The 23,833-nt window shown below is 35.1% G+C and overlaps 1 protein-coding gene across 3 annotated transcripts in view; it reads right to left on the reverse strand.

Moving 5' to 3' along the window:
- The window catches only part of Prp4k (Pre-mRNA processing factor 4 kinase), an 85,763-nt gene that overhangs the window by 52,084 nt on the left and 9,846 nt on the right, over window positions 1-23,833 (reverse strand). For all 3 annotated transcript variants that reach the window (XR_014443994.1, XR_014443995.1, XM_083144285.1), the window contains exons 4-5: window positions 19,996-20,192; window positions 15,663-16,190 (exon numbers count right to left, since the gene is read on the reverse strand). Coding sequence is in view for 1 of the 3 variants with exons in the window: in XM_083144285.1 (XP_083000411.1) it covers window positions 15,663-16,190; window positions 19,996-20,192 (725 nt within the window). In the remaining 2 variants the exon portion in view is untranslated. The remainder of the gene's footprint in view (window positions 1-15,662; window positions 16,191-19,995; window positions 20,193-23,833) is intronic.

Consider the following 23,833-nt stretch of genomic DNA (forward strand, 5'->3'; position numbering starts at 1 on the left):
CAAACTTTTCTTTTACTCTTTCTTAGCAATTGGAGTAGATCAGTAAGCAGCGATAAGGTATATTTGAGCGAAATATATCTTCTCTAAGACTACTAAAATTGCTAAAATATCTATATTCACATTATTACTAACTGTTTGTCTTGTGTAGTATTGGTGATGTGTATGTATGTGTCTTGTGTTGTAGTTGTGCTGTCTAGTATGTTTGTTTTGTCTTGCATAGTAGTTGTACTGTCTAATTTGTTTGTGTTTGTCTTGTGTAGTAGTTGTGGTGTGTAGTTTGTTTATGTTTATATTGTGTAGTAGTTGTGGTGTGTTTGTGTTTATATTGTTATAGTTGTGAGGTGTTTTTGTGTGTCTTGTGTAGTAGTTGTGCTGTCTAATGTGTTTGTGTTCGTCTTGTGTAGTAATTGTGCTTGTAATGTGTTTGTGTTTGTCTTGTGTAGTAGTTCCTCCATTCATATTGGGGGTTAGGCGTAGAGCTGACAACTCTGCACTGTAAAAAAAAAAAAAAATGTCAAGAAACAGCAATATAAGGCCATGGATGTTCCCAAGGTAAAATATTCCGGAGGTAAAATAGTCCCCCGTTCGGATCTCCGGGTGGGGACTACTTTGGGAGGTCCCTGGACTAAGGATAAGATCTACATTAGGAATAAGGATATTAAATTAGGCACTTGGAATGTTCTGAGCCTTTACCGGCCTGGGGCATTTCAGTGTACAGTTAATGAGATAGTTAAGTATAAATTAGATGTAGTAGCTGTCCACGGTGTTAGGTGGCCAGGAGAAGGGAATTGTAAAACTAAAAATTATACTTTTTTCTACGGTGGTACTGAAAATCATAATTTTGGAACAGGCTTTTTCATAAATAATAGAATTATCTCGGCTCTTAAAACAGTAGAATTTATTAATGATAGGATATCATATGCAGTTTTACAGGGTAGGTGGTGTAAAATTATTTTAATAAACATACATGCACCAACGGAAGATAAAGATGATAATACTAAAGATGATTTTTATACAGAGTTAGAACAGGTCTTTGATAAATTTTCTCAGTATGATATGAAAATTCTGTTAGGTGACTGTAATGCACAGATTGGCAAAGAAGAGACATTTAAACCCACGATTGGTAAAGAAAGTCTTCATGAATTAAGTAATGATAATGGTATAAGATTGATTACTTTTGCAAACTCAAAGAATTTAATTGTGAAAAGTACCACTTTTAAACATAAAGATATCCATAAATATACCTGGTCTTCTCCAGATGGTAAAACACATAATCAGATAGATCATATTCTCATTGATAAGAGAAGGCATACTAGTATAATTGACGTTCGTACACATAGAGGTGCTGACTGTGCCAGTGACCATTATTTCGTAATTGCTAAATTAAGAGAAAGACTCTCAGTGATAAATCATAAGCAACAAAATCTAAAAGTTATAAAATTTGATACAGGAAAGTTTACTGATGAAAGAATTAAGAAAGATTACCAAATTAAACTGTCAAATAGATTTGATGTTTTGCAGAATTTAAATGATGATGAAAATATAAATGAAACAGACGTAAATAAGCATTGGGAGCACATACGTAATGCAATAGAATCAGCAGCTAAAGAAAGTATAGGATACCATAAACCGAGAAAAAGTAAGCCATGGTTTGATAATGAATGTCATAATCTAATAGAAATAAGAAATCAGGCTAGACTTAGGTGGTTAAATAACTCTGATGATACAAATCTAAACAATTATAATAGAATAAAGCGAGAAGTTAACCGCACGTTTAGAAGTAAAAAAAGAGATTACTTGAAAAGCAAAATTAACGAAATTGAAACAAACAGCAAAAATAAAAATATCAGAGATTTATATAAAGGTGTAAATGAATTTAGAAAGGGGTGGCCACCTAAAGTAAACTTGATAAAAGATAAAGACGGTGATTTTCTAGCTGACCCAAGCGATATTCTAAATAGATGGAAGAACTACTTTAATGACCTTTTAAATGTTCATGTAGGAGATAAATCAGAAGTAAATGAAGTCCACACAGCAGAACCTTTAGTTCCAGAACCTAACTTGACTGAAGTTAAAGATGCTATTAAAAGGCTAAAGAATAACAAAGCACCTGGCATTGATTTAATACCAGCTGAGTTAATTAAATATGGTGGAAATTCATTAATATGTCAAATTCATAAATTAATTTGTTTAATATGGAATAAAGAAGAAATCCCTCAACAGTGGAAAGAATCCATAATTGTTCCTGTGTTTAAAAAAGGTGATAAAATGAACTGCAATAATTACCGTGGAATTTCTCTACTCTCAACAACATACAAAATATTGTCTAACATTCTTTTAACAAGACTAACCCCATATGCTAATGAAATTATAGGTGATTATCAATGTGAATTTAAACGTAACAGATCAACTACAGATCAAATTTTTCACATCAGACAGACACTTGAAAAAAAGTGGGAATATAATCAAAATGTCCATCAGCTATTCATTGATTTCAAAAAAGCATATGATTCGGTCAAAAGAGATAAATTATATAATATATTAGTAGAGTTTGGAATACCTAAGAAGCTTCTTAGTATGATAAAAATATGCACCAGTGAAACAGAAAGTAAAATTCGTGTGGGTATTAATATGTCTGACAAATTTACAATTCATGATGGGTTAAAACAAGGAGATGCATTATCCCCTTTGCTCTTTAATTTTGCCTTAGAATATGCTGTTAGGAAGGTAAAAGAAACTAACGAAGGACTAAAATTAAATGGTGTGACTCAGTTGTTAGCATATGCAGATGATGTAGACTTACTGGGGGATGATGTGAATACAATTAAGAATAATGCTAAAATATTTTTCAAAACTGCTAAAGAGATAGGTTTGGAAGTTAACAAAGAGAAAACTAAATATATGCTTACAGGCCGAAACCAAGTGTTAGGTAATAATCAAAATCTAATTATTGATAATGACTCGTTTGAATCAGTTTCCAAATTCAAATACTTAGGAGTAATATTAACAAATGAAAATTATATTAAAGAGGAAATAAAAAGTAGGCTTAATTCAGGAAATGCATGTTACTTCTCTCTTCATAAACTTTTGTCTTCTCGTTTAATATCTAAGAAACTAAAAGTTAAAATATACAAAACAGTAATTTTGCCTGTAGTATTATATGGATGTGAAACTTGGTCCCTTACATTGAAAGAGGAACATAAATTGAGAGTATTTGAAAATAAGATCCTTAGGAAAATCTTTGGACCTAAAAGGGATGAGTAGACAGATGAGTGGAGAAGGTTACATAATTTAGAACTACATAATTTGTATTCATGTCCAGATATTATTAGAATAATTAAATCAAGAAGACTTAGGTGGGCAGGCCATGTGGCACGAATGGGAGAGGAAAGAGGAGTTTCCAGGATTTTTGTTGGGAAACCTGATGGTAAGAGACCTGTAGGAAGGCCAAGACGAAGATGGAGAGACAACGTTGAGATGGACCTAAGGGAAATCGGTAGGGATGGAAAAGAGTATATAGAACTTGCTCAAGATAGGGAAAGATGGAAGGCCTGTGTTGCTGCAGCCATGAACCTTCGGGTTTAAGAAGGCTAGGGAGTTAGTTAGTTAGTTATCTATATTCACATTATTTACATACCGTGATATATTGTTCAATTTGATCAAGGAGAAAAATTGCCAATAAGGTAGACTAATTGAGCACTATGGCAGGGAGGGATTAAAAGAACGACATGTGCAAGTCATGAATATAACATGAAGTTGTCTCATATAGAGCCTTAATCGAGTTTAAGAAAAATAAGGATATTTTGCTTATTTAATATTCCTTTTTCCAATAGTCTTGTGTTCTGATTGGCTAAAATAACAATAATTTTCGTTGTCAATTTTTGTGGAGTTTTCTTATTGCGTGGAGTTTTCTTATTGGCTAAAATAACAATGATTTTTATTGGTTGTTAATTTACGAGGCATTTTCTTACTGGCTAAAATAACAATTATTTTTATTGGCTAAAAAATTTATATAAGATGGAAAACTACGTTCATTTCTCACCTTTGCTGGATCAGTGAAGGAACGCACCCGTGGGCGATAGACCCACCAAGGGATCGGACTAAACGTAAGATCGTTTGACGGAAAAACCTAAATAGGATCATAGAGTTTTCATAAATTTTAAAAGTTGTTTCCAGTAATAGAATAACTTAAAATTAGAAGAGGGAAAGAGTTTTTTTTAGGAGGCCATAGATTTTTTTTTTCATTGTTCATCAAATGCAACTTCACGTTAAAAAACTTACACACGAGAGGGGGGGGGGATGCACTATGTGTAACACATTCACTTTTGATGCAACAAAGATTATTGTTATAAAACTAATTTTGATATTAAGCGGAGGTTGACTCTAAGGAACACAGGGAAACAACTTTCGAAATCTCATTAACTTCGAAGCTATTGGTCATAAAAACTTCGGGTTTTTAGGGCTGACATTAGTAAAAATGTGACTATAACACGTGATGTTCATTCCTCATTCCTTCGCTGGATTGACATGGGAATGTACTAGGTGGGGGCGATTTTTTTTTTTTTCTGATTTGAAGAGGTTTTGTCACAAAAAAGTCAAATTGGTAAACCACCCAAAAAATTAGATTTTTTCTTTTTTTTCCCACTCACTCAATTATACACCCCCTAACATTTTTCTGTACAATTAACACTCCATAAACATGTCTTCGAAAGCTACTTTGTCTGCCTGCCCAATGAAGCTATGAAACATTGCCCAAATTGTAATGAACACATTAATGCTTCAATTACACGCTAGACATGTAAAGAAATGCGGTCAATCGTGTGAACAGAGCAATGCATATAAAAAAAATTAAAAAAAACTCGCATCAGGAAGAAAAGAGGTGCTTTAACAAATTGGGGTCTCACGACGGGCATAGCCCGCAGTGCAATTAAAGTCAATGTGGACAAACGACGGGCATAGCCCATCCTGCGGTATGCAATCGCTTTGCCAATTGAACTACGGGCTATGTTCGTACATCGTCCCATGAGTGTTCATTCAAGCCCTTCTGTTGAAATTCCGACCGCTACGTGACTCATGATCTATTTTTATCTCACACCTGCGTTTGTCGGCTTGATGTGCGTTGCATTGTTTAGAATGGCGTCGTTAGATCCAGACTGCATAGCGGAAATTCTGCATGAGGATTCCGCTTCAGAGTTTGAAGTTAAGAGACAATTTTGATGATGCAGATGAATTTGAAGATTTGGAAGGTAGGTTATATTTGTAATAATTAATTGTTGATAATATAAACAGTGTTGCAAACTCTAGTATTTTATGAATGAAGTGAGAAGAGGTAATTTTTTTGGGTCTATTCATCTTGCCTCTTGCTTGATTCTCCTACATGTACTGATGTATTTTTAGTTTTTCCATTTATTATTTTGTATAGTGTATGTCAAATGAAAATATATTTTATTTATTTAGTTTATTTATTTATTTGTTTAATTTTTACAGATGACGCAGAACCAACTGATACATCGTCTGGTCCTGTCCTGCACCCACTTTTTCATACAAAAGCTAATTACCTGTAATTTGTAATTATTTTTTGTTATGTGCACATAAGAAGTATTCTTATGCAAGATTCAAAAGATGTATTGATAGTTTATGTAGTTCTTGCATTGTTAATTATTGAAATTTCCAGATTATGAACTTAAAATATCTCTATATTAACATTTGTTACAATGTTGTACTTTTTTTTCACAAAACATTGCTGAAAAAAATATTCAAAAATGTCTGAAAATGAAAAGAAAATTTAACAAATTTTTGTTCATTGAAAAGAGGAAGTTTTCTTGGTTTAAGAAATGTGTGGTAAATAAAAACAAATTAAAAATATTTTTTCTATGATTTTTTTAAAAACAACCAAAAACCACAGACCAGAGGTAAAAATGCTGTATTATGAGGCCAGACCAGAATGTGTTAAACAACACAATGACCGAGAAGTGCAAATTTACATCAACAGGGTTGTGCAACTTCAATACCTTCTTGAAAAGCATAGGACGTAACACAAAAATTATCTGATAAATATCGCCATTAAAGTTCATCTCTTCCTATCAACAATGCATGAGAACAGCAATAAGAAGCAAATTTTTCATCATTACGTGGGAGTGGAAGTAGTGCATAGTGTCGATAATGAAAGACTAAACGCTGTTGAAAAAGCATGAAGAGTTTGAAGGCAGAGGAAGTGGATGGAGCTTATGTGAACGTGATCATGTATTGATATTAAAAATAGGCAAATACGAACCATTTGGCGCCAATAATCTAAAACTAATGAAGATAAGCATGAAATGGATAGTAGCTATGTTGAACTGCTGAGAACCATTGAAGGCAAACGAGCAGTTGTTAATATCCAAAATTCTTACATAAAGTGTTTTCTGTGGTCGGTAATTGCAGCCATTCATCCTGCCCCAGTTGATCCTCATTGTGTCTCATTACACAAAATTTGACAAAAGAATACAAAAGTGTGATGAAAATCATTAAATGACCTGTTTCTTTGCAAGAAATTATCAAGTTCACCAACCAGTACCTGCAACTAAAAACACAAACAATTGCCATCCATGTATTTGGCTACAATTATGATATTTATGTTTTCAGGTACGACAAACAAGTTCATGCAGACCGTGTCCAGACTTTAATTAATAAAAAATCAAACCGTGCATCACTTCTGCCTGATAAGAGACATGTCATGTTTGGTAAGAGCACAAATTACCACACATGGAACTAATATTGAAGTGCGCGATCGTGATCTATGGAAGGAGCTACAAAAAAACAACAAAGGAAAAATTATGTGAGCATTTGCTACTATGTGCCACGCAATTGGTGAAAGCTGTTAAAATCCTACACTAGAAGCAAAAATGAAATTTTCATATAACCCAGGGTTACTACGAAACCCCATTTTTTTGTAATCAGATTTCGAGTGCTTCTAGGTGTCCATGGCTTTTGTGATCTGGATCATAAAACGGCAAGTTCTAACATGAGCCCTCCAGTTTTGCCATATTATAAATAAAATATCGCAACCAATTGAGGCATCGATGCATCCAAGAAATTTATTGAAAAGCTAGTAGTGTACGCTAGAAAACTTGCTCTGTTACTATACATGTAAAGAGCTATGATGTCGCTTACCCACGATCAGCAACAGACACTCATCTGTTTTTGAAGCATGGGTGTGTTTCATCTCTTTTCAGACACTTTGTTCTTGAAACTGAGGATGGGGGATGCTGAGGGCAAAATGTTTCATAAAGCACCCCTCCCCGGTTATCTCCTTGTCTCCCCCAGTCAGCCATCTCCAAGACCAAAACTGAAGCAAGCATTTCCACTTCGAGCACCGGGGGAGAAACGTTAGTCTATGTTATCGAAGGGTTAATCTCAACAGATTAACAGACTCTCCCCCTTACTGACATGTTGGGAAAAACTAGAAACAAGAATCCCTAGCTTCGGTATATCTCAATTTTCCATTTGCTTGGGGTTGACCCTCTTTGCAAGGATAATTAGTGTCGATTTTTTGCATAACGTGCATTGTCTTTCCGAATTCTGAAAGTGTTAAGATGGCAAGGGGGGTAAAATAAGGTTTTCTTGTCTATCCATAGGAAATTAAAGGTAATGACAGAAACTTGACCTGGGAGAACGAGCTGAAATGCCACAAAAAGACAGGGCATTTGCCTGCTAAAAGGTATGATTATTTGCATGGATTTTATGCCTCCACAAGGATAATTGGAACCATTTTGCAACAGTTCTTTAATTCAAAGACATTTTACAATTATATTTTGTTATTTAGTTGTGAGCATAATCTGAAAAGACTGAAGAAAATTCTGTTGTGCTACTCTGTTCAATTTTGATGTTATTTTGTTTGTTATTCGTTACTATAGTGTCTGTAGAAATTGGTTAATATACTAATTTTGTTAAGTAACATTTGAAAAGTTATTTTTATTTAAAATATTGCAACAAACTGCTCCACACCGGGGACAGTTGCAATAAATTGGCGACCTAGAGCCAGGATTCGAAAATTGTAAGTTGATAAGAACTGAACTGATAATGCTACAATGAAGAAAAGAGAAGTGCCTTACGTGCTTCGAAGTAGTGTGTGCCTTCAACCGGATCTCAGTGATGTTGCTGAAGTAAGCAACGAAGAGGACAATTCTGGTAAGCAAATGGAGGATTTACTCTGTTGTAAGGACAGATTTTCTGACACTCGCATGATTGAATGCACGTCAAGCAAGAAATGGGAACACGTAAATTGTAGGGGTCTTACAGTTATTCACTGGGTAATATTCAGCTCTATGAAAGAAGACTATTACTGTAAGGCATGCAAGCCAGAATTCAATCCATTCACTCTAAAATCATACTTGGATACAGTAAATCCCAATATTGACCAAATTTTATCTGCTTTTCACTTGAGTTTGGCCCAACATGAGAATAGGTTGCAAGACAAGTTGCTCCAGAATACCGAAACGCTGGAGAATAGGTTACTTCAGAACACTGAAGCTCTGGAAAATAGGTTACTTCAGAATACTGAAGCTCTGGAGAATAGGTTGCAAGACAAGTTGCTCCAGAATACCGAAATGCTGGAGAATAGGTTACTTCAGAACACTGAAGCTCTGGAGAATAGGTTGCAAGAGAAGTTGCTCCAGAATACCGAAATGCTGGAGATTAGGTTACTTCAGAACACTGAAGCTTTGGAGAATAGGTTACAAGATAGACTTGATCAGAACACTGAAACGCTGCGCGAAAGTTTACAAACAAACTGTGAAATTTGGGGCACAAAATTGGTTAGGTTGCAGCAAAGTACTGAAAAACTAAACGAAGGACTCCAACATGTAGAAAATAAGTTGCAGCAGGTTTCTGATTCTTGTCAATCAGCTAATAGGTTACTAAATGAACGTATAAATGATGAAGTAACTTTATTAAATTCAAAAGTCAGTGATCTTGAATCAAAACTAGACCATAATGATGATGAGTTAAAACAACACGTATCAAACCAGTTGTGCCAACATGAAACTTCTATAAGTACACTACAAGCAAATATGAATACTACGCAGGTAAAGTTGCAAGAATTTGATTCTATGCTTAAGGATTTAAATGAGAAATGCATTAACTTAGAGCAAAGTCATGTTATTTGTACTAGCATGGTTAGAGACGTTCTACAACCAGATAAAGAACTAAGTAATGTTGATGCACTTACTAATGAACATAGGCACATAGCATGCCAAACTGATACAAGATTAAATTCTAAAATAAAGCATGTTGTTTTTAGTGAACACAATAAATGCGAAACATTTCATACAGGTTCTTCTGGTTATGATACATCTGATGCTGAAGTGAATTCTATAAAGGAAAATGTAACCAAATTGTGCAAGGGCAAATCTGCTCACAATAAAAGTAGAAATAAATTTGCTAAAGCTTCCACTTCACAAGGCAAGAATACATATGCATTGCGGCATTGTGTTTTAGATAATACTGAATTTAGTAATAGCAATCCTACTGTTGACAAAATCCATTGTACATGTTCACTCAATAACCATTCATGTCTTTCTTCATTGAACAACTCTTTACTGTATGATAATAAGCACGTACATACTTGTGATACTGAAAATAATGCACCTAGTTCTTAATGTGCTACAGACACATCAAAGCAAATTTGTTCTACATCTAACAGAAATTCCATACCTTCTAGAACTTATGTTGCTTGTGATAATAAAGACAATTTCACAGGTCTTGAAACTTCAGTATGTGGTTGCCAACGTCAAAGTACATGTCATTCCTGAATCCATGATCAGTTTCCTGATGACTTAAATGTAAATCATAGTCCTTGTACTAGAACAAACTGTACTTATAACCCGATGTGGCTGAATAATGATTCTACATGGAATTCTTATAATCAGTCTGATACATGCTCTAATAGATTTTCACGAGTTAGTGAACTCAGTCAATAGCCACGTTTTGGAGGAGATGTTTCAAAACAGTCTGCTAGAGAATTTATCGAACAACTAACTACAATGTTAAACATAATTGGTGTTCCTCCCAAGTATAAATTATGTATAATTCGTAAGTGTTTTTATAATGTAGGCGCTTACTGGTTCAACAGTGAAAAGAAGAGTTTCATTTCTTATAAGGACTTTGTACATAAATTTCTTGATCAGTTTGCATCTAATGAGTTATTAGAAAGTCAGTTGACATTGTTACGATCAAGAAAATACAACCCAGCTTCAGGTTTGTCATTGGAAGCATACGCTTTAAAAACGTACTCTGCTTATTGTAACCTTGTGGAAACTCCAAACAAAGTTGAAGTAATACGGATGATTTTGAAACAGCTACCCGAGTCAATTTCAAAGAATGTGGGCTGCCATAACATTACAGATCTTAAGCAACTGACGCAGAAATTAAGGACTATTGATTTGTATTCGAGCGAAAAGAATAAAAGTTTATCTTTGCCCGGTGATAATACAGATTCTGATGACAAGGCTAATATGAAGAGAAGTTTCGACAGACCAAAATACTTCGTCAGGCAAGTAAATGTGGAGCGGAATTCTTATGATTCTACAACACAGACCGAAAATGCAGGAATCAATGTAAATCATCGCCCATTTCCCAGAAGATTTGAACGCAATCCCTCAAGAAGGCAGTTTGTAAGGTCTGAAAGAATTAATAATAACGTAAACAATTCGAATTTCAGACTTGGCAATACCCCAACATTTGATAACAGAAGATATAGTAGAACTGGAAATTACAATGAACAACCAATAGAGTATGGTAATGCATCTCATAGTTCACAGGAAAATAGTGTTACAGTAGGCAGCACCAACTTGCAGCGTAATTCTGCAAATATGGAACACCTAACTCCGACTGCTGCTACTACCACAAGTGCACATTCTTCTAACTACTTAAACAACTAAGGTAAGGTGATATTCTCCGATTTACCTTGCCACAAATAAATGCAAAGGAGCTGGATGGTAGAGTTAATAACCCTTATTTAGTACATGTTAAGGAATGTCTGAAGGATTATAATAAAATTAAATCTTTAGGCGTTACCAGAGATAAAGTTTTATCTGTAGCATTTTTATTAGAATGGTACGATTCTGAACCCGAGTGGATTATGTCAGAAAACGGTACTCCAATACCAAAAATTGAGAATCCAGAAATACAAGGTAAAATTGCGGATCTGTCTTTAAATTGTTTAATTGATACTGGAAGTCAGTGTAATCTATTAGATTATAAAATCTGGACAATTCTAAGTTCAATTATACCAGGAGCAAAATTGGAACAATTAGAAGGAATACAATTGGCTTGCTTTGCAGGAGATCAACGTATAAAGGTAATGGGTTTCAAATATGTAACAGTTCAAATAGCAAATGAGTTTTTCCACATGGGATTGTATATTGTCAAACAGTTACACGCTGATTTAATTTTGGGTTCGCCGTTTTTGTGGCAATATAAGGCGATTATAAATTACAGCAACGCAACCGTCATGATTTCAAATCCATTAGGTCAGGAAATAATTGCTCCGTTTTTAGTGCAATCTGAAGAAAGTCTTCCGTCAATGAAGGGAATAGTACGTTCTTGCAAATTACCAATTTCAACCACTTCACAAATTGAAGGAACATCTGACATCGCTTCGGAGGAAGATATTCGGCGTGCAGCGTACATGAACAATACTCTTCCATCTGATTGTTTGGATCAGTTATTTCATCTTCTTCTCGAATACAAAGTTTTATTTTCTGACAGACCTAAAAAAGCAAATGTGGAAGCTTACGATATACAATTGGATACTGATGTGCCAATAATAGCACCCACTTACCCTGTTCCTTATGCTAGACGGGATGATATGGAAAGAGAGTTACAAAAATGGCAACAGTGGGGAGTTATACAAGAAAGCACATCTCCCTATAGGAATCCACTCCACATAGTCCCAAAGGCGGGAGGTTTATGGAGACCAGTGGTCGACTTCCGTAAATTAAACCAACACGTAATTTCTCCGATGACACAGGTAGAGCCTATCTCGGAATTACTACAAAGATTGAAGGGAGCAAAATACTTCACATCTATCGACCTTAGTTGCGGTTATTTTCAGATTCCTTTGACACCAAGGTTGTTTAAGTTTACGGCATTTTCTTATAGAGGTATTTTGAAGGAGATCCATTTTTTGCCTTTTGGAATCAAAAGTGCCGTGAGTGTGTTCGTTGATAGAATGCATAAAATATTTGGCAATCATACAAATTCTTTCCTGATTGTTTATATTGATGATATTTTAATTTTCTCTCCATCAATTCAAAAGCACTTAGAACATTTACGTTATGTTTTATCAACTCTGAAGACAGCTAATATGTCTATTAAATTGTCGAAATGCAAGTTCTTCCAAACTGAAATACATTTCCTAGGCCATGTGATTTCTGGAGAAACCATTCATATTGATCCTGAAAGGAACCAAGCAATCATGGATTTTCCAGTTCCTCAAAACAAGAAGGCTCTAAGGAAATTTTTAGGAATAGTAAATTGGAGGAGAAAATTTGTTCACAAATTTGCAATGATAGCTGCTCCTTTGTATGATTTACTAAAATCAAATAACAAGTGGGACTGGAAGGAGAATCATCACCAAGCTTTTAATGATTTGAAACAGCTAGTTACATCTCCTGATGTATTAGCTCAACCGGATTTTAGTAAAATTTTCCATCTTAACACTGATGGAAGCAAAGTTGGAATTGGAGGAGTTTTATGGCAGTTATCAGATGAAGATGAAACGTTAGTAATACAATATGTTAGTAGAGTATTGCGTGGTACAGAATTAACTTATTCAACTCATGAGATTGAATGTCTTGCTATCCTCTTTTCAGTAGAAAAGTTTAGTGTTTATCTTAGTGGAAGAACATTTGTTATTCATTGTGACCATCAGTCACTTTCATGGCTGCAGTCGGCTAGAAGTTTAAACCCAAGACTAAACCGCTGGGCATTAAAACTTCAAAGTTTTGATTTTACTGTTGAACATATTCAAGGTTCTACCAATATTGTGGCTGATGCCTTAAGCAGATATCCTGCAAGGGCACAGGGAGATTTATTCACATCGAAACTCTACGTTAATAATACAAATATCGATCTCCTATCCCAAGATACTCCACAATATTGGGTACAATCTCAACAGAACGATGAGCAGTGTCAAAAGTTAAGAATTGCGATAAACAAAGGAGATTCTAAGTTCGAAATCAGAGGACATTTTACAATGCATGAAGATATCTTATTCTATAAATCTATTGCGTCTGAACACTGGAGAATATTTGTACTTAAAAAAGCTGTGGAAAAGGTACTGTATGATCATCATGATTTATGTGGACATTTTGGTTATTCAAAAACCTTCAGAAAGTGTTCAAAATGTTTCTTTTGGCCAAACATGAAAGCCAGCATTAAATTATATCTGAGAAATTGTCTTGAATGTGCCAAGTCAAAGCAGAGAGTGCAACGTATCGCACGAGAAGATCTTCACATATTAACTCCTAAAATACATCAATTCCTTTCATTAGATTTGATTGGTCCGTTACCAGCTTCTCAAAGTTATCAATATATACTAAGTATAGTGGATCTTGCAAGTAAGTTTATTATGGTTTATCCTTTGCGTAAAGCTTCATCTATGGAAATTATCAATAAACTAAACCAATCGTATTTTCATCATTATCCTGCATGTCTAATTATATTAAGTGATAATGGTTCACAATTTAAATCTAAGGAGTGGCAAAGTTTTATTACCTCCAAGAACATCAAGCATATTTTTACTTCGCCATATTCACCACACGCTAATCCAATTGAACGCTACAATAAAGAGATTGTGCGTTTACTGAGGTTATTTTGCAAGGATAATCATAAATCTTGGGCTAAATGTTTGACAAACGTTGTCAAATTGTTGAACAATTCATATTCTGAATCTATTGGTTTTACACCTGCGGAACTATTTTTACACGATCAAGTTAAAGATAATATAACTAATATTGTCGATTGGCCTGAGAATATTGAAGAATTATCCTGGAAGGCAAAATACTTGGAGCTAACAGAAAAACTTAAACATCGAAGAAATTCTAAAGGTGTTTAAACAAGCTCTGGTACTAAAAATATTGTCAAAGGAAATTTAATCATGATTAAAAATCATGCTAAGAGCTCTGCTTTAAACAAAACTATCTACAAATTGTATGATTTGTTTATTTGCCCATTCTTGGTAATAGAAGTAAGAAACAATTGTGCGACTGTAGTTTCTGTAGATGGAAAGGGAACAAAAGGTAGAGAAAACCTAGAAAACATTAAACCTTTTAATTGTTCGGAGGAGAAAAGAAAGGAGTTGTTAAGAAATACTGATTTATGTTTTAATTGTACATAAGGGTTGAATTTGTTGTAATTTTGTGCAAAAACGAATTCAGTTGTTTGCATTATGTATTTTATCATCATGTGTAAACCAGCATGAATTTATTATCTCTGTTCTGTTGATCATCATATTATCTTTTATGTAAGAACTTATGTTTGGCTTCTATTCTCATCAGTATGGTGTATGTCAATGTATTGAGGAAGAGTGTTGACACGAATAACAAAGGGAGAATTATACAAAGTGTCTCTCTGGAAGAATGATAAGAAGGAATATATATATATAATGTAAGTTGAATGTAATGTGGTTCGCATTTTTATTGAAGGGCTTCATTTGCACATATAGTTTCAAACGGAAGAAGTGCACTCGTTAAGAATAAAACTTTTTTAAAATGGACATAAGATGGTTATGAAATAGTAATGGTAATGAGATTGCAGTAAAGAAGAAATTTACTGAAGATGGCTGTAAAGAAGATGTGAAAGGAATAAGATTGCTGCCAAAGAAGTAGTAGAAGAAGAAGTGAAGATGATACATTGAAGATGTTACGTTTGAAAAATATACGTATTTCTACATCAAAGTATGATGTCAAGGTTTTCAACCGGAGGAGGAGGCTATTGCAACAGTTCTTTAATTCAAAGACATTTTACAATTATATTTTGTTATTTAGTTGTGAGCATAATCTGAAAAGAATGAAGAAAATTCTGTTGTGCTACTCTGTTCAATTTTGATGTTATTTTGTTTGTTATTCGTTACTATAGTGTCTGTAGAAATTGGTTAATATACTAATTTTGTTAAGTAACATTTGAAAAGTTATTTTTATTTAAAATATTGCAACAAACTGCTCCACACCGGGGACAGTTGCAATTTATGGTGAAAAATCTAAGATTTTGTTGCAAGAAACTGGCAGTTTAGTTAGGTTAAAATAAAGTAGCCTTGGATCAGCAGCATTGCACACTAGAGAACTCGAACATCACCTTTTTTCAATAGGGTGGCAGGATAAAGTTTTCTTGACCATAAATGGAGAGTATAAGGTAATGTCATAGGGTCTCCGAAAATCAGGTCGATTGTCCGGAAATAGACTCGGTTTCACAGGAAAATTGAAAAACATAGGGAGAAATAGCTACGGAATCGAACTAAAATTGCAGGGTTTGGAGAGTTCAATTTGGCAAGTGTTTTCTTTTTTTTTCAAACTACCCTCTGAGACTACTCCTGAAGTGTAACATTTTTAATAAATAAAATTGACAATATGATTGGTTGAAAAACAGAAGTCAAGGTTTACTGCATTTGCTGTTGCTCTTACCTGCCATGCTGATGATGATGGCCTCTTCGTTCTCTACTTCTGGGTGAAACCGAACGAGAAGGCCTTCGCCGTCTCTCTCGATCCCTGTCCCTGTAACGTTCTCCCTCTCGCATGTGATCACGTTCGCGTTCCCTTGCGTGACCAGGATGGCCTCTTTCACGCTCTCTCTCCATTTCTCTCAGGAAGTTCTCCCTGCCTCGGCTGTAGGATCTTCTTGGACTCCTGCTCCCCCTACCAATGCTCGACCTACTCCTGCTTCTTCGTTGACCGTGCGCTTCTCTCCGATAGTCATCTGCACCATCTCTCCTTCTAGGAGCTTCTCTTCTGAGTCCCTCTATCGACCTGCGTGGCCTGTCGTCATTCTCCCTGTGCTTCCTTGCATCTAAGTACCACTGCGTTTCAGGGGAAAATCTGTGACGTCTTTTATCTCTGTCATCTCGTTCATCTCTACGTCTCCTTTCACTTGATTCTTGCATTCTTTCAATATCTCTGGAGTTTGAAGTTTTACGTCTTTCTCGGCTTCTGCTCCTAAACAAATGATAAAAATCACAATGAACATGCTCTCTTTGATTAGTGGCATTTTTGTAAACACATTTAAAACATTTTCTAATATAATCATTAGAGGCATGCATATCTCGTTTTTGACAAAAAAAAATGTGAAATAACACATTGTAATGTTAATTTTTCATGTTTCTGAAAGGTGAGAGGTGCATTTTCCTACCCTGTTTTGTCACGAAATGATGCAAAATACTTTCCTAAAACACAAAATTTAGAGTTTATTTACTGACGCGACACTTTCTGAAGTCAGAATTATCCTAAAATTGATTTAATTCTGCTGTAAATATTTGAGAAGTAAAAATGGACCCCTTTATAGAGGAATAAACATAATAGTCTGGTAAGGACATAAATGTGCTATTAGAAAGTTTGGATTATATTCACATTTTTAAAACCAAAATGTCATATTATATAAAGCTTTTTAATCGCTATAACAGCGAAACTTTATTTTATTTACCACTTTTGAATTCGAAATTTTGCTTTTATGTTTACCAAAAATATGTGCCTCTAATAATCATAGGTAAAACATACTAACTTTTCTACATGGTACTGGTTCTCAACCTCTTTTTACTGCACAACAGAAAGAGCAAATATTTTGTTTCACTTTATTATCAAGTATATGTTTTTCATTGGGTTTTTAAACACAGAAGTTAAGAATTACTATTGTAAGGCACTAACTTAATTTACAACATTGCATGCTATCTATTTAATATTTAATACAAGACATGTTGAATATATAGCGAGAATTTTGCAATCAAATCTCTGATAATAAGCCCATAAAGACGATACTTCATGTGCTTGTTCTACTGAAACAATCCAGTAATAACAGCGGAGGCCGGTGTGTGCATTAAACTGGAGATGTGATCAGTGATATGTTTTCTGCACACACTAGCTTGACTGTGAACAGTGCTTCTTATAGTGCCTTGTTGCATAATTATTTGAAACTGACAATAAGATGAAACAACCTCAACTTGCTTCAACAAGCATTTGCTTTACAGATGACAATGCCCATCCACATAGCACTGCTGCAACTGTTATGGAAGTTATCCAACATCCTCCTTACTCTCTGGACCTAGCCCTGTTGCAATTACTGGCTCTTCCAAACTCTTTAGGAAACTGTTTCCATGAAACGCTTCACATTTGTGGAAGAAGTCCAGCAGGCAACACACAAATGGTTGACACAGCAAACATGTTGGCAGAAGAGAAACATCAAGGAAGCACTTATGTTCATTGATTTCATTATTACACAAGAACTAGGATTCAGTCTTTCAAACTAGAAATCAGCTCGCAAAACTGGAAAAAATTTGAAAATGATTCTCTATATTATCGACACAAAAGAAATAGTTGAATAGAGGTACACCTCGTTGATATGATATGATCAATTTCAGACCACAATAGTGATGTGATAGTATCACCAGGATTCCTACTTAAGTGCTTTGCATATTCTTCATAAAAAAATTGCGAAAGCATGATATTAATGGAACTTCCCCTTCCCTCCATCTAAATGAACCATAAAAAAAAGGAGTGGACAAGGAATAGTTTTATATGTCGAATGTTTGATTGTGGCTAGCATAGTTCAAAAAGTAATTTTAAACTAAGCCTGGAGCAAATACCAAAATTTGTCAGGGTTTGAGTTTCGCTGTAACTCCACTTTATGCACAGATAGGCTACTTGGACTGGAACTATAGATTAAAATGGGATCTGAACCATTGTGTGTCTCCACTGGCTATCAAAGCCAGAACCCCTTGTTTACAAGATGACAGTAATACCAATACACCATCGGCATGCCATGCTGAAGACCATAGCTAACATCCTAGAGCCACGCATATTTGTGGCTGACAGAAATATAAAATGTGAAATAACATGTTGTAATGTTAATTTTTCATATTTCTGAGAGATGTTTACCTTACTAATATGATTAGTCACAAAATGATGCGAAATGAACTGCAAAATGTAAAATAGACAAACACGAAATTTAGAGTTTATTTACCAATGCAACACTTTCTGAAGTTTGAATTATCCTGCAAGATATGTAATTCTTAGAGGCACATATTTTTGGAAAATAGAAAAGCAAAATTTCGGAACAAGAACAGTCAATTTCAGGTTCAAAAGTGCTAAATAAAATAAAATTTCACTGTTATAGCGGTGAAAAAGCGATATATAAAATGATTTAAAAACTGCACTTACTACAATTACCAGAATTTTAAGTTTATTGCTGCATAAGGGGTCTATTTTTTTATCTCAAATATTTACAGCAGAATTAATAAATTTTCTGTGAATTGCATAACTCACAGGATAATTCTGACTTCAGAAAATGTCGTGGTGGTAAATAAATGCTAAATTTCGTCGCATTTTGCAGTTCATTTTGCATTATTTCGTGACAAAACAGGGTAGGAAAGTGAACCTCAGAACTCTCAGAAACATGAAAAATTAACATTACAATGTGTTATTTCACATTTCGTGTTTTCGTCAAAAACAATATGCATGCCTCTAGTAATTCCCGGATAATTGTTTAATTTGGCTGTCAACATTTGAGAAGCAAAAATTGACTCCTTTACACAGGAATAAACTTAAATATTCTGAAAACTATATAAATATGGTATTCGAAGGAAAATGTTTATTTTGTGTATCAAATTTAGGGTTTTAATCACCATTTTAATGCCAAAATGCCATTTTGTAAACTGCTTTTGATACCAAAATATGCCCAGTTCTTGTACCAAAATCTTCATGTTTTATTAACCCAAAATATATGGTCCCATCTATACCAACTCTAATTCAGATCAGTAACATATTAGTAAAGAACCATATGAAAATATGTCCATTCTGGTTTAAAACTAAACTCTCCATGGTAATTATTAGGCACATTGAATTTTCGCGATGGCAAAATCGCAAAATGTGAAAGATGCAATTTTGAACATTCTGCACGTAACTACAACCCCAATGATGAAATATGCATGAGTTTTATTCGCAAAGTAATGCAAAATGTGTGCTTTTCCACGAAATAACTGTGAAATATCATCAAATTAAGTAGAAAACATGCAAAAACCGGCAATCGAGGTTGTGCGCGCAAACTGTTAATTTGTAACAAAATGATTGCCTAAAGTTTCCTACCACTTGCAGCTGAAGAACGTTTTATCTTCAATCACATCAGGAAGACGCTGCAAATTGGGATTTCCCATGCACATAATCTCAGTTCGAAAACTTCGCTCCCTGTCAAGCTGCATTCTATTCTTCCCCCGAATGTCTACTCAAATTCCAGCTTCATTGAACTTGCTAGCTGTAGCAGAGATAAGATTAGTCTGTTCCCGCACATCAAGGGAAACAATGGTGTCATTTGTGTTCAGTCATGAATGAATTTTGTTTGTCATCATGTGATTTTCAACATGTGTTTGTGTATGTGCAGTACTGATTATTTTATTTGTTGGACAGCAAGGATATCCTTTAAATACATACAATGAATAAATCACTTGAGATATGCAATTTAGAAATAAAGTGATTTTGTGTTGATGTTTTATTTTTGGTTGGACAGCTAAATACTTGTGTATGTGTACAGTGTATAAAAATGAAGTAGTTTATCAATTTATAGCTCTTTTGTATGTTGTTTCCTCTCATAATGAAAAAGTGTGTGCCAATTATTATTTTTCCACTGCTGGTATATACCGCTGATCTAACATTTTATTTACCGCTCTCCTCAGTTTATATTTACCATAAATTTGTCTTTCTAGTAATTATTTTAGTTGATGAAGAATTTCATGCGAGAAACTCTCTTCAAACTTACCTACTCCGTCTTCTTTTCCTAATAGGTTCTCTTGTATAAATTGCCTCACAAGATTCATCGTCTATAATAATTGTAGGGGGTTGATCAGCATTTGACTCAACTTCAGCCTTTGCTTTTTTCTGTTGTGCTGCAGCCTCATCATCATCTTCATCATCTTCTTCTGACATATATGCACCTAGTCGTGCTTGAAGTAGTTCCTAGAATATAAAAGAATTCATATAATCAGTGCTCGAAAAATCTTCTTTAGAGCTAGCCGCTAGCTCTGAATATCAGGCACCAGGAAACCACGTACTAGCAATTGTGCATACTATAAGAAGCTGAGTATCACCAAATTGAAAACATCACTAAATCATGTGAGCATTTAATTACGAAGTGCTTGCCAAGAGGAAGCATGAAGAGTGGGGTGGGGGACAAAGAGTAAGAAATTGTTACTGATATTATGGAATGTTCACAATGTTGATAAAAAAAAAGCATTTGCTAACTTACACTGTACTGCAATTTGAACTTACAATCTTCAAACTTTTGTACATGCAAATTTAAAGAACAGTAATATTACAGCAAAACATCACAGTCGGCAGGCATAACCACCTGGATTTTTTGAGCCCTGCATATAATATAAATAAAACCAGAGAAAAACTGCCTTGGCAACACTTACTCCAATATAAATTTCAGACTATTTCATCAGTATGGACTTTTCAGGAAGTTGGGAGAAATCCACACAAAGCAAAATAGACTGAGAGACAATGTTTTGCTGGGCCTCTGCGTGTAGAGGCATGGTTACCACTCTCATCTTCACAGCAAGTGATTCTAGCCAGGTTAGATCCACTATTGGGAGCCCTCAAATTTGAGTGTTGATCAAGCATCATGAGAATAACAGGAGAGTTTAGGTTGAATCATATGAGACTAGATTTCCTGCTTGGACTTGAACTAGTGTGTGGTACTCTTTCACCTGCTAGTTTTTTCATTACATGATACTCATTACCAGGGCCCGGAAGTTGAGAAAATGTCTTCTTTTCTTTGTGATGTAATAGACGTATCCAAGGAAAGTATTTATCCATTTCACACGAAAGGGAGTCAGAATCCGTAACTTTTATTTTGCCTTTTTCCCATTTTTTGCTTTTTGTAGACTTTTTGTTAATATTTTGCATCATTTTTAAGCATTCTTTCAAGTTTTTGTAATATTTCCATACAAAAAACTCCACGCATGCGCACTTCCAGCCACTTTGTCAGTTAATTACGCAGTGAGGAATGGCTTGTTAGGATCGTCAATTCCTGTCTTCACAGGGAACAATGTGGTTTCCGAATTTTCACAGGGACAATGTGGCTTGAGAAGAGAAAGAAGAAGAATTGATTTGCATTTTCATTACCAGTTTTCATGCTTGGCATGGGTCGTCGCATCGAGGATATTGAATTAGACCCTTTTTTCCCCTGCCTCTTTCGTTTTTAACACACAGAATACAAACCAATCACAGCGAGGAAAGTACGTAATTCTTTGTTACATATGTTGCGGTGCGATTTGAGCATCGTTTTGTGCATCGACAGTTGCCACTTGTGGTTGGAAGTTTATGTGGCAATTGGTGCTGACGTGTACAGCCATTTTTATAAAATTAACAACTGCTCAACTGCCAGCAAAAGCACGTAGGAGGCAGGATTACGTTTATCGTTTTTTACATGTTGGTTAATGTATATGTTTTGGAAGCCTGTGATGCCTGGGAACAGACCAGAACATGTGAAAAAAATATTGTAAATTGTATTAATACATGATCAGAGAAACAACATATTTTGTAGGTCTTTTTTCTTATTTTTTCAGACCTTTTCTCCAATTTTAATGGCATTTTGAACTTAAGTGCCCTGCTCATCACTTCGGTATATATTAAACATGAGATTCATATTCATTCATTAAATAATAAGATTGTTGATCAACTAAATACAGTGGAACCCCAATTTTACATTTTCCCGCATTATACATTCAATCTTGATTGTCCCAACAAAGCAAAATGTATATAATTTTCCTCGGCATTACATTTTCCTGCATTAAGTTTTTTTCAGCTTGGTCATCTGAAAAACATAAAATTGAAGTTCCACTGTATGTCAAACATTTAGTAGGTACACTGATAATTAAGATTTTCATTGTCGGCAAATCATATCTGTTGTGTACAAATAACGGTGGATATTTGGAAATATTTTGGTTATGGACAAATTCCTAAATTGCACAACCAATACTCAAAACCCACAGACAACAACTGCTTTTCCTTGCAAAATGCACAGACTATCTTCACATGACCAAATGTTCACTTTCATTGGTTGTTACCACAGCATAGAGCAGAAAGCGAGATGCAAGTAGAACACGGTCTAGTCCCCAAAACCAGCCTGGCGCCCATCATTACTAGCCTAGTAGCCAATCCAGCACCAATAAGGGTATTCCAGTAGGAAATCCAGTTGTATGTGATTTGGTTTTTATTTAAGGGAATACACTGACAGCATGTCACCCAACAGAAAAAAACAAATTGTGTGGAGTTAGATACCAAACATTCTCGAACTTGGCCACAGTGAAGGTGATGTAATCAGCACCATTTTCCTGCTGCATTTATTCCCCAGATTTAGGTACCCACTTATTAGAGGCTAGGGGAACCCCAGAGCCAAATATTTTATTTACACCTTTTACCAACTAAGAGAACAATAATAATACTTATTATTATTAGAGTATATGTGCACTTGACTGGTATGCATGGTAAAGGTGAAGTTCCCAGACCCCTCCCAAATTATACAGGATTACCCTCAAAGAAATAGACACTTTATAAATTGAAATTTGCTTGTTACATCAGAAAGCATTTAGTACTGCTGGATAGGGAAAGTCTTCAAGTTTACGACCTCCACTTTTAGTCTCTTTTTGTGACGTCAGCATCACGTGAGCACCCTTGATGTCAGTTGCACAATATGGCCGATAGTCAGGTAGAAAAGGATGTGTGTGTGCTTGTGATTAAACACTGTGTGACTACTTCTTGTGTGGATACACCAAGGACTGGGTTTTTGTTCCTCCCCTCCATACAAGTGTGGACGATCTTCAACATCGCATCACAGTAGCTGCTGCGACTGTTGACATGGAGATGCTGAGACGTGTTTGGGAAAAACCAGACTATCACATTGATATCTGTTATGTTACGAAAGGATCACACATAGAACACTTGTATCTTACCAATGTAAACTTCAGGGCGTGCTCTTCAAACCATGTAATTCAGCCCTATTAATAAAACTCTTCCTTCTGTAAAACTTTGAAAGTGTGTATAGATACACCAAGCTTTCTGAAACCTCGGAAAATATGCGAACTAACCGACCTCCCCCACCCCCTTCTTTCACCCCCGGTGTTTACTCTGGCGCTGGTCGGGCAAGGACCTTCCCACTTCCGCTGATACAGTGTTGCTAATTTTACTCTCTTCAAGAATTCGAGGAGTGTTGTTGATGTGCGTAGACGTGTTTTTGAGTAAGTGTAAAATGTCGAAAGTTGTGCAAAGCAGTGAACGAAATTTGCTACCAGGAAGAGAAAAGAGACGGGTGGAATTATCCTCGCGATCAACCCCTAAAGAGAGCAGTAGCCTATAACTAACGGGACGGTCGGAGTCATTGCTTAAAAAACTGAAAAGAGAGAAAAAAGATTTACAAACCCCTGACCAGAAATTCTCAACTCCTGGTAAACGGAGACGTGCTTCATTGAATAAGATTGTCATTGACGACATGGAAAAGTGTATACTGCGAAGGAAAATCCATGAAATGTACTTAGTGAAAAGAGAAGTTCCTACAATATTGAAACTTTTAGCTATTGCTAAGGAAGAAATTAATT

This window comes from Lepisma saccharinum, chromosome 23 (assembly GCF_977018435.1).
Source record: "Lepisma saccharinum chromosome 23, izLepSacc3.1, whole genome shotgun sequence".
In the NCBI taxonomy this organism is placed as follows: Eukaryota; Metazoa; Arthropoda; class Insecta; order Zygentoma; family Lepismatidae; genus Lepisma; species Lepisma saccharinum.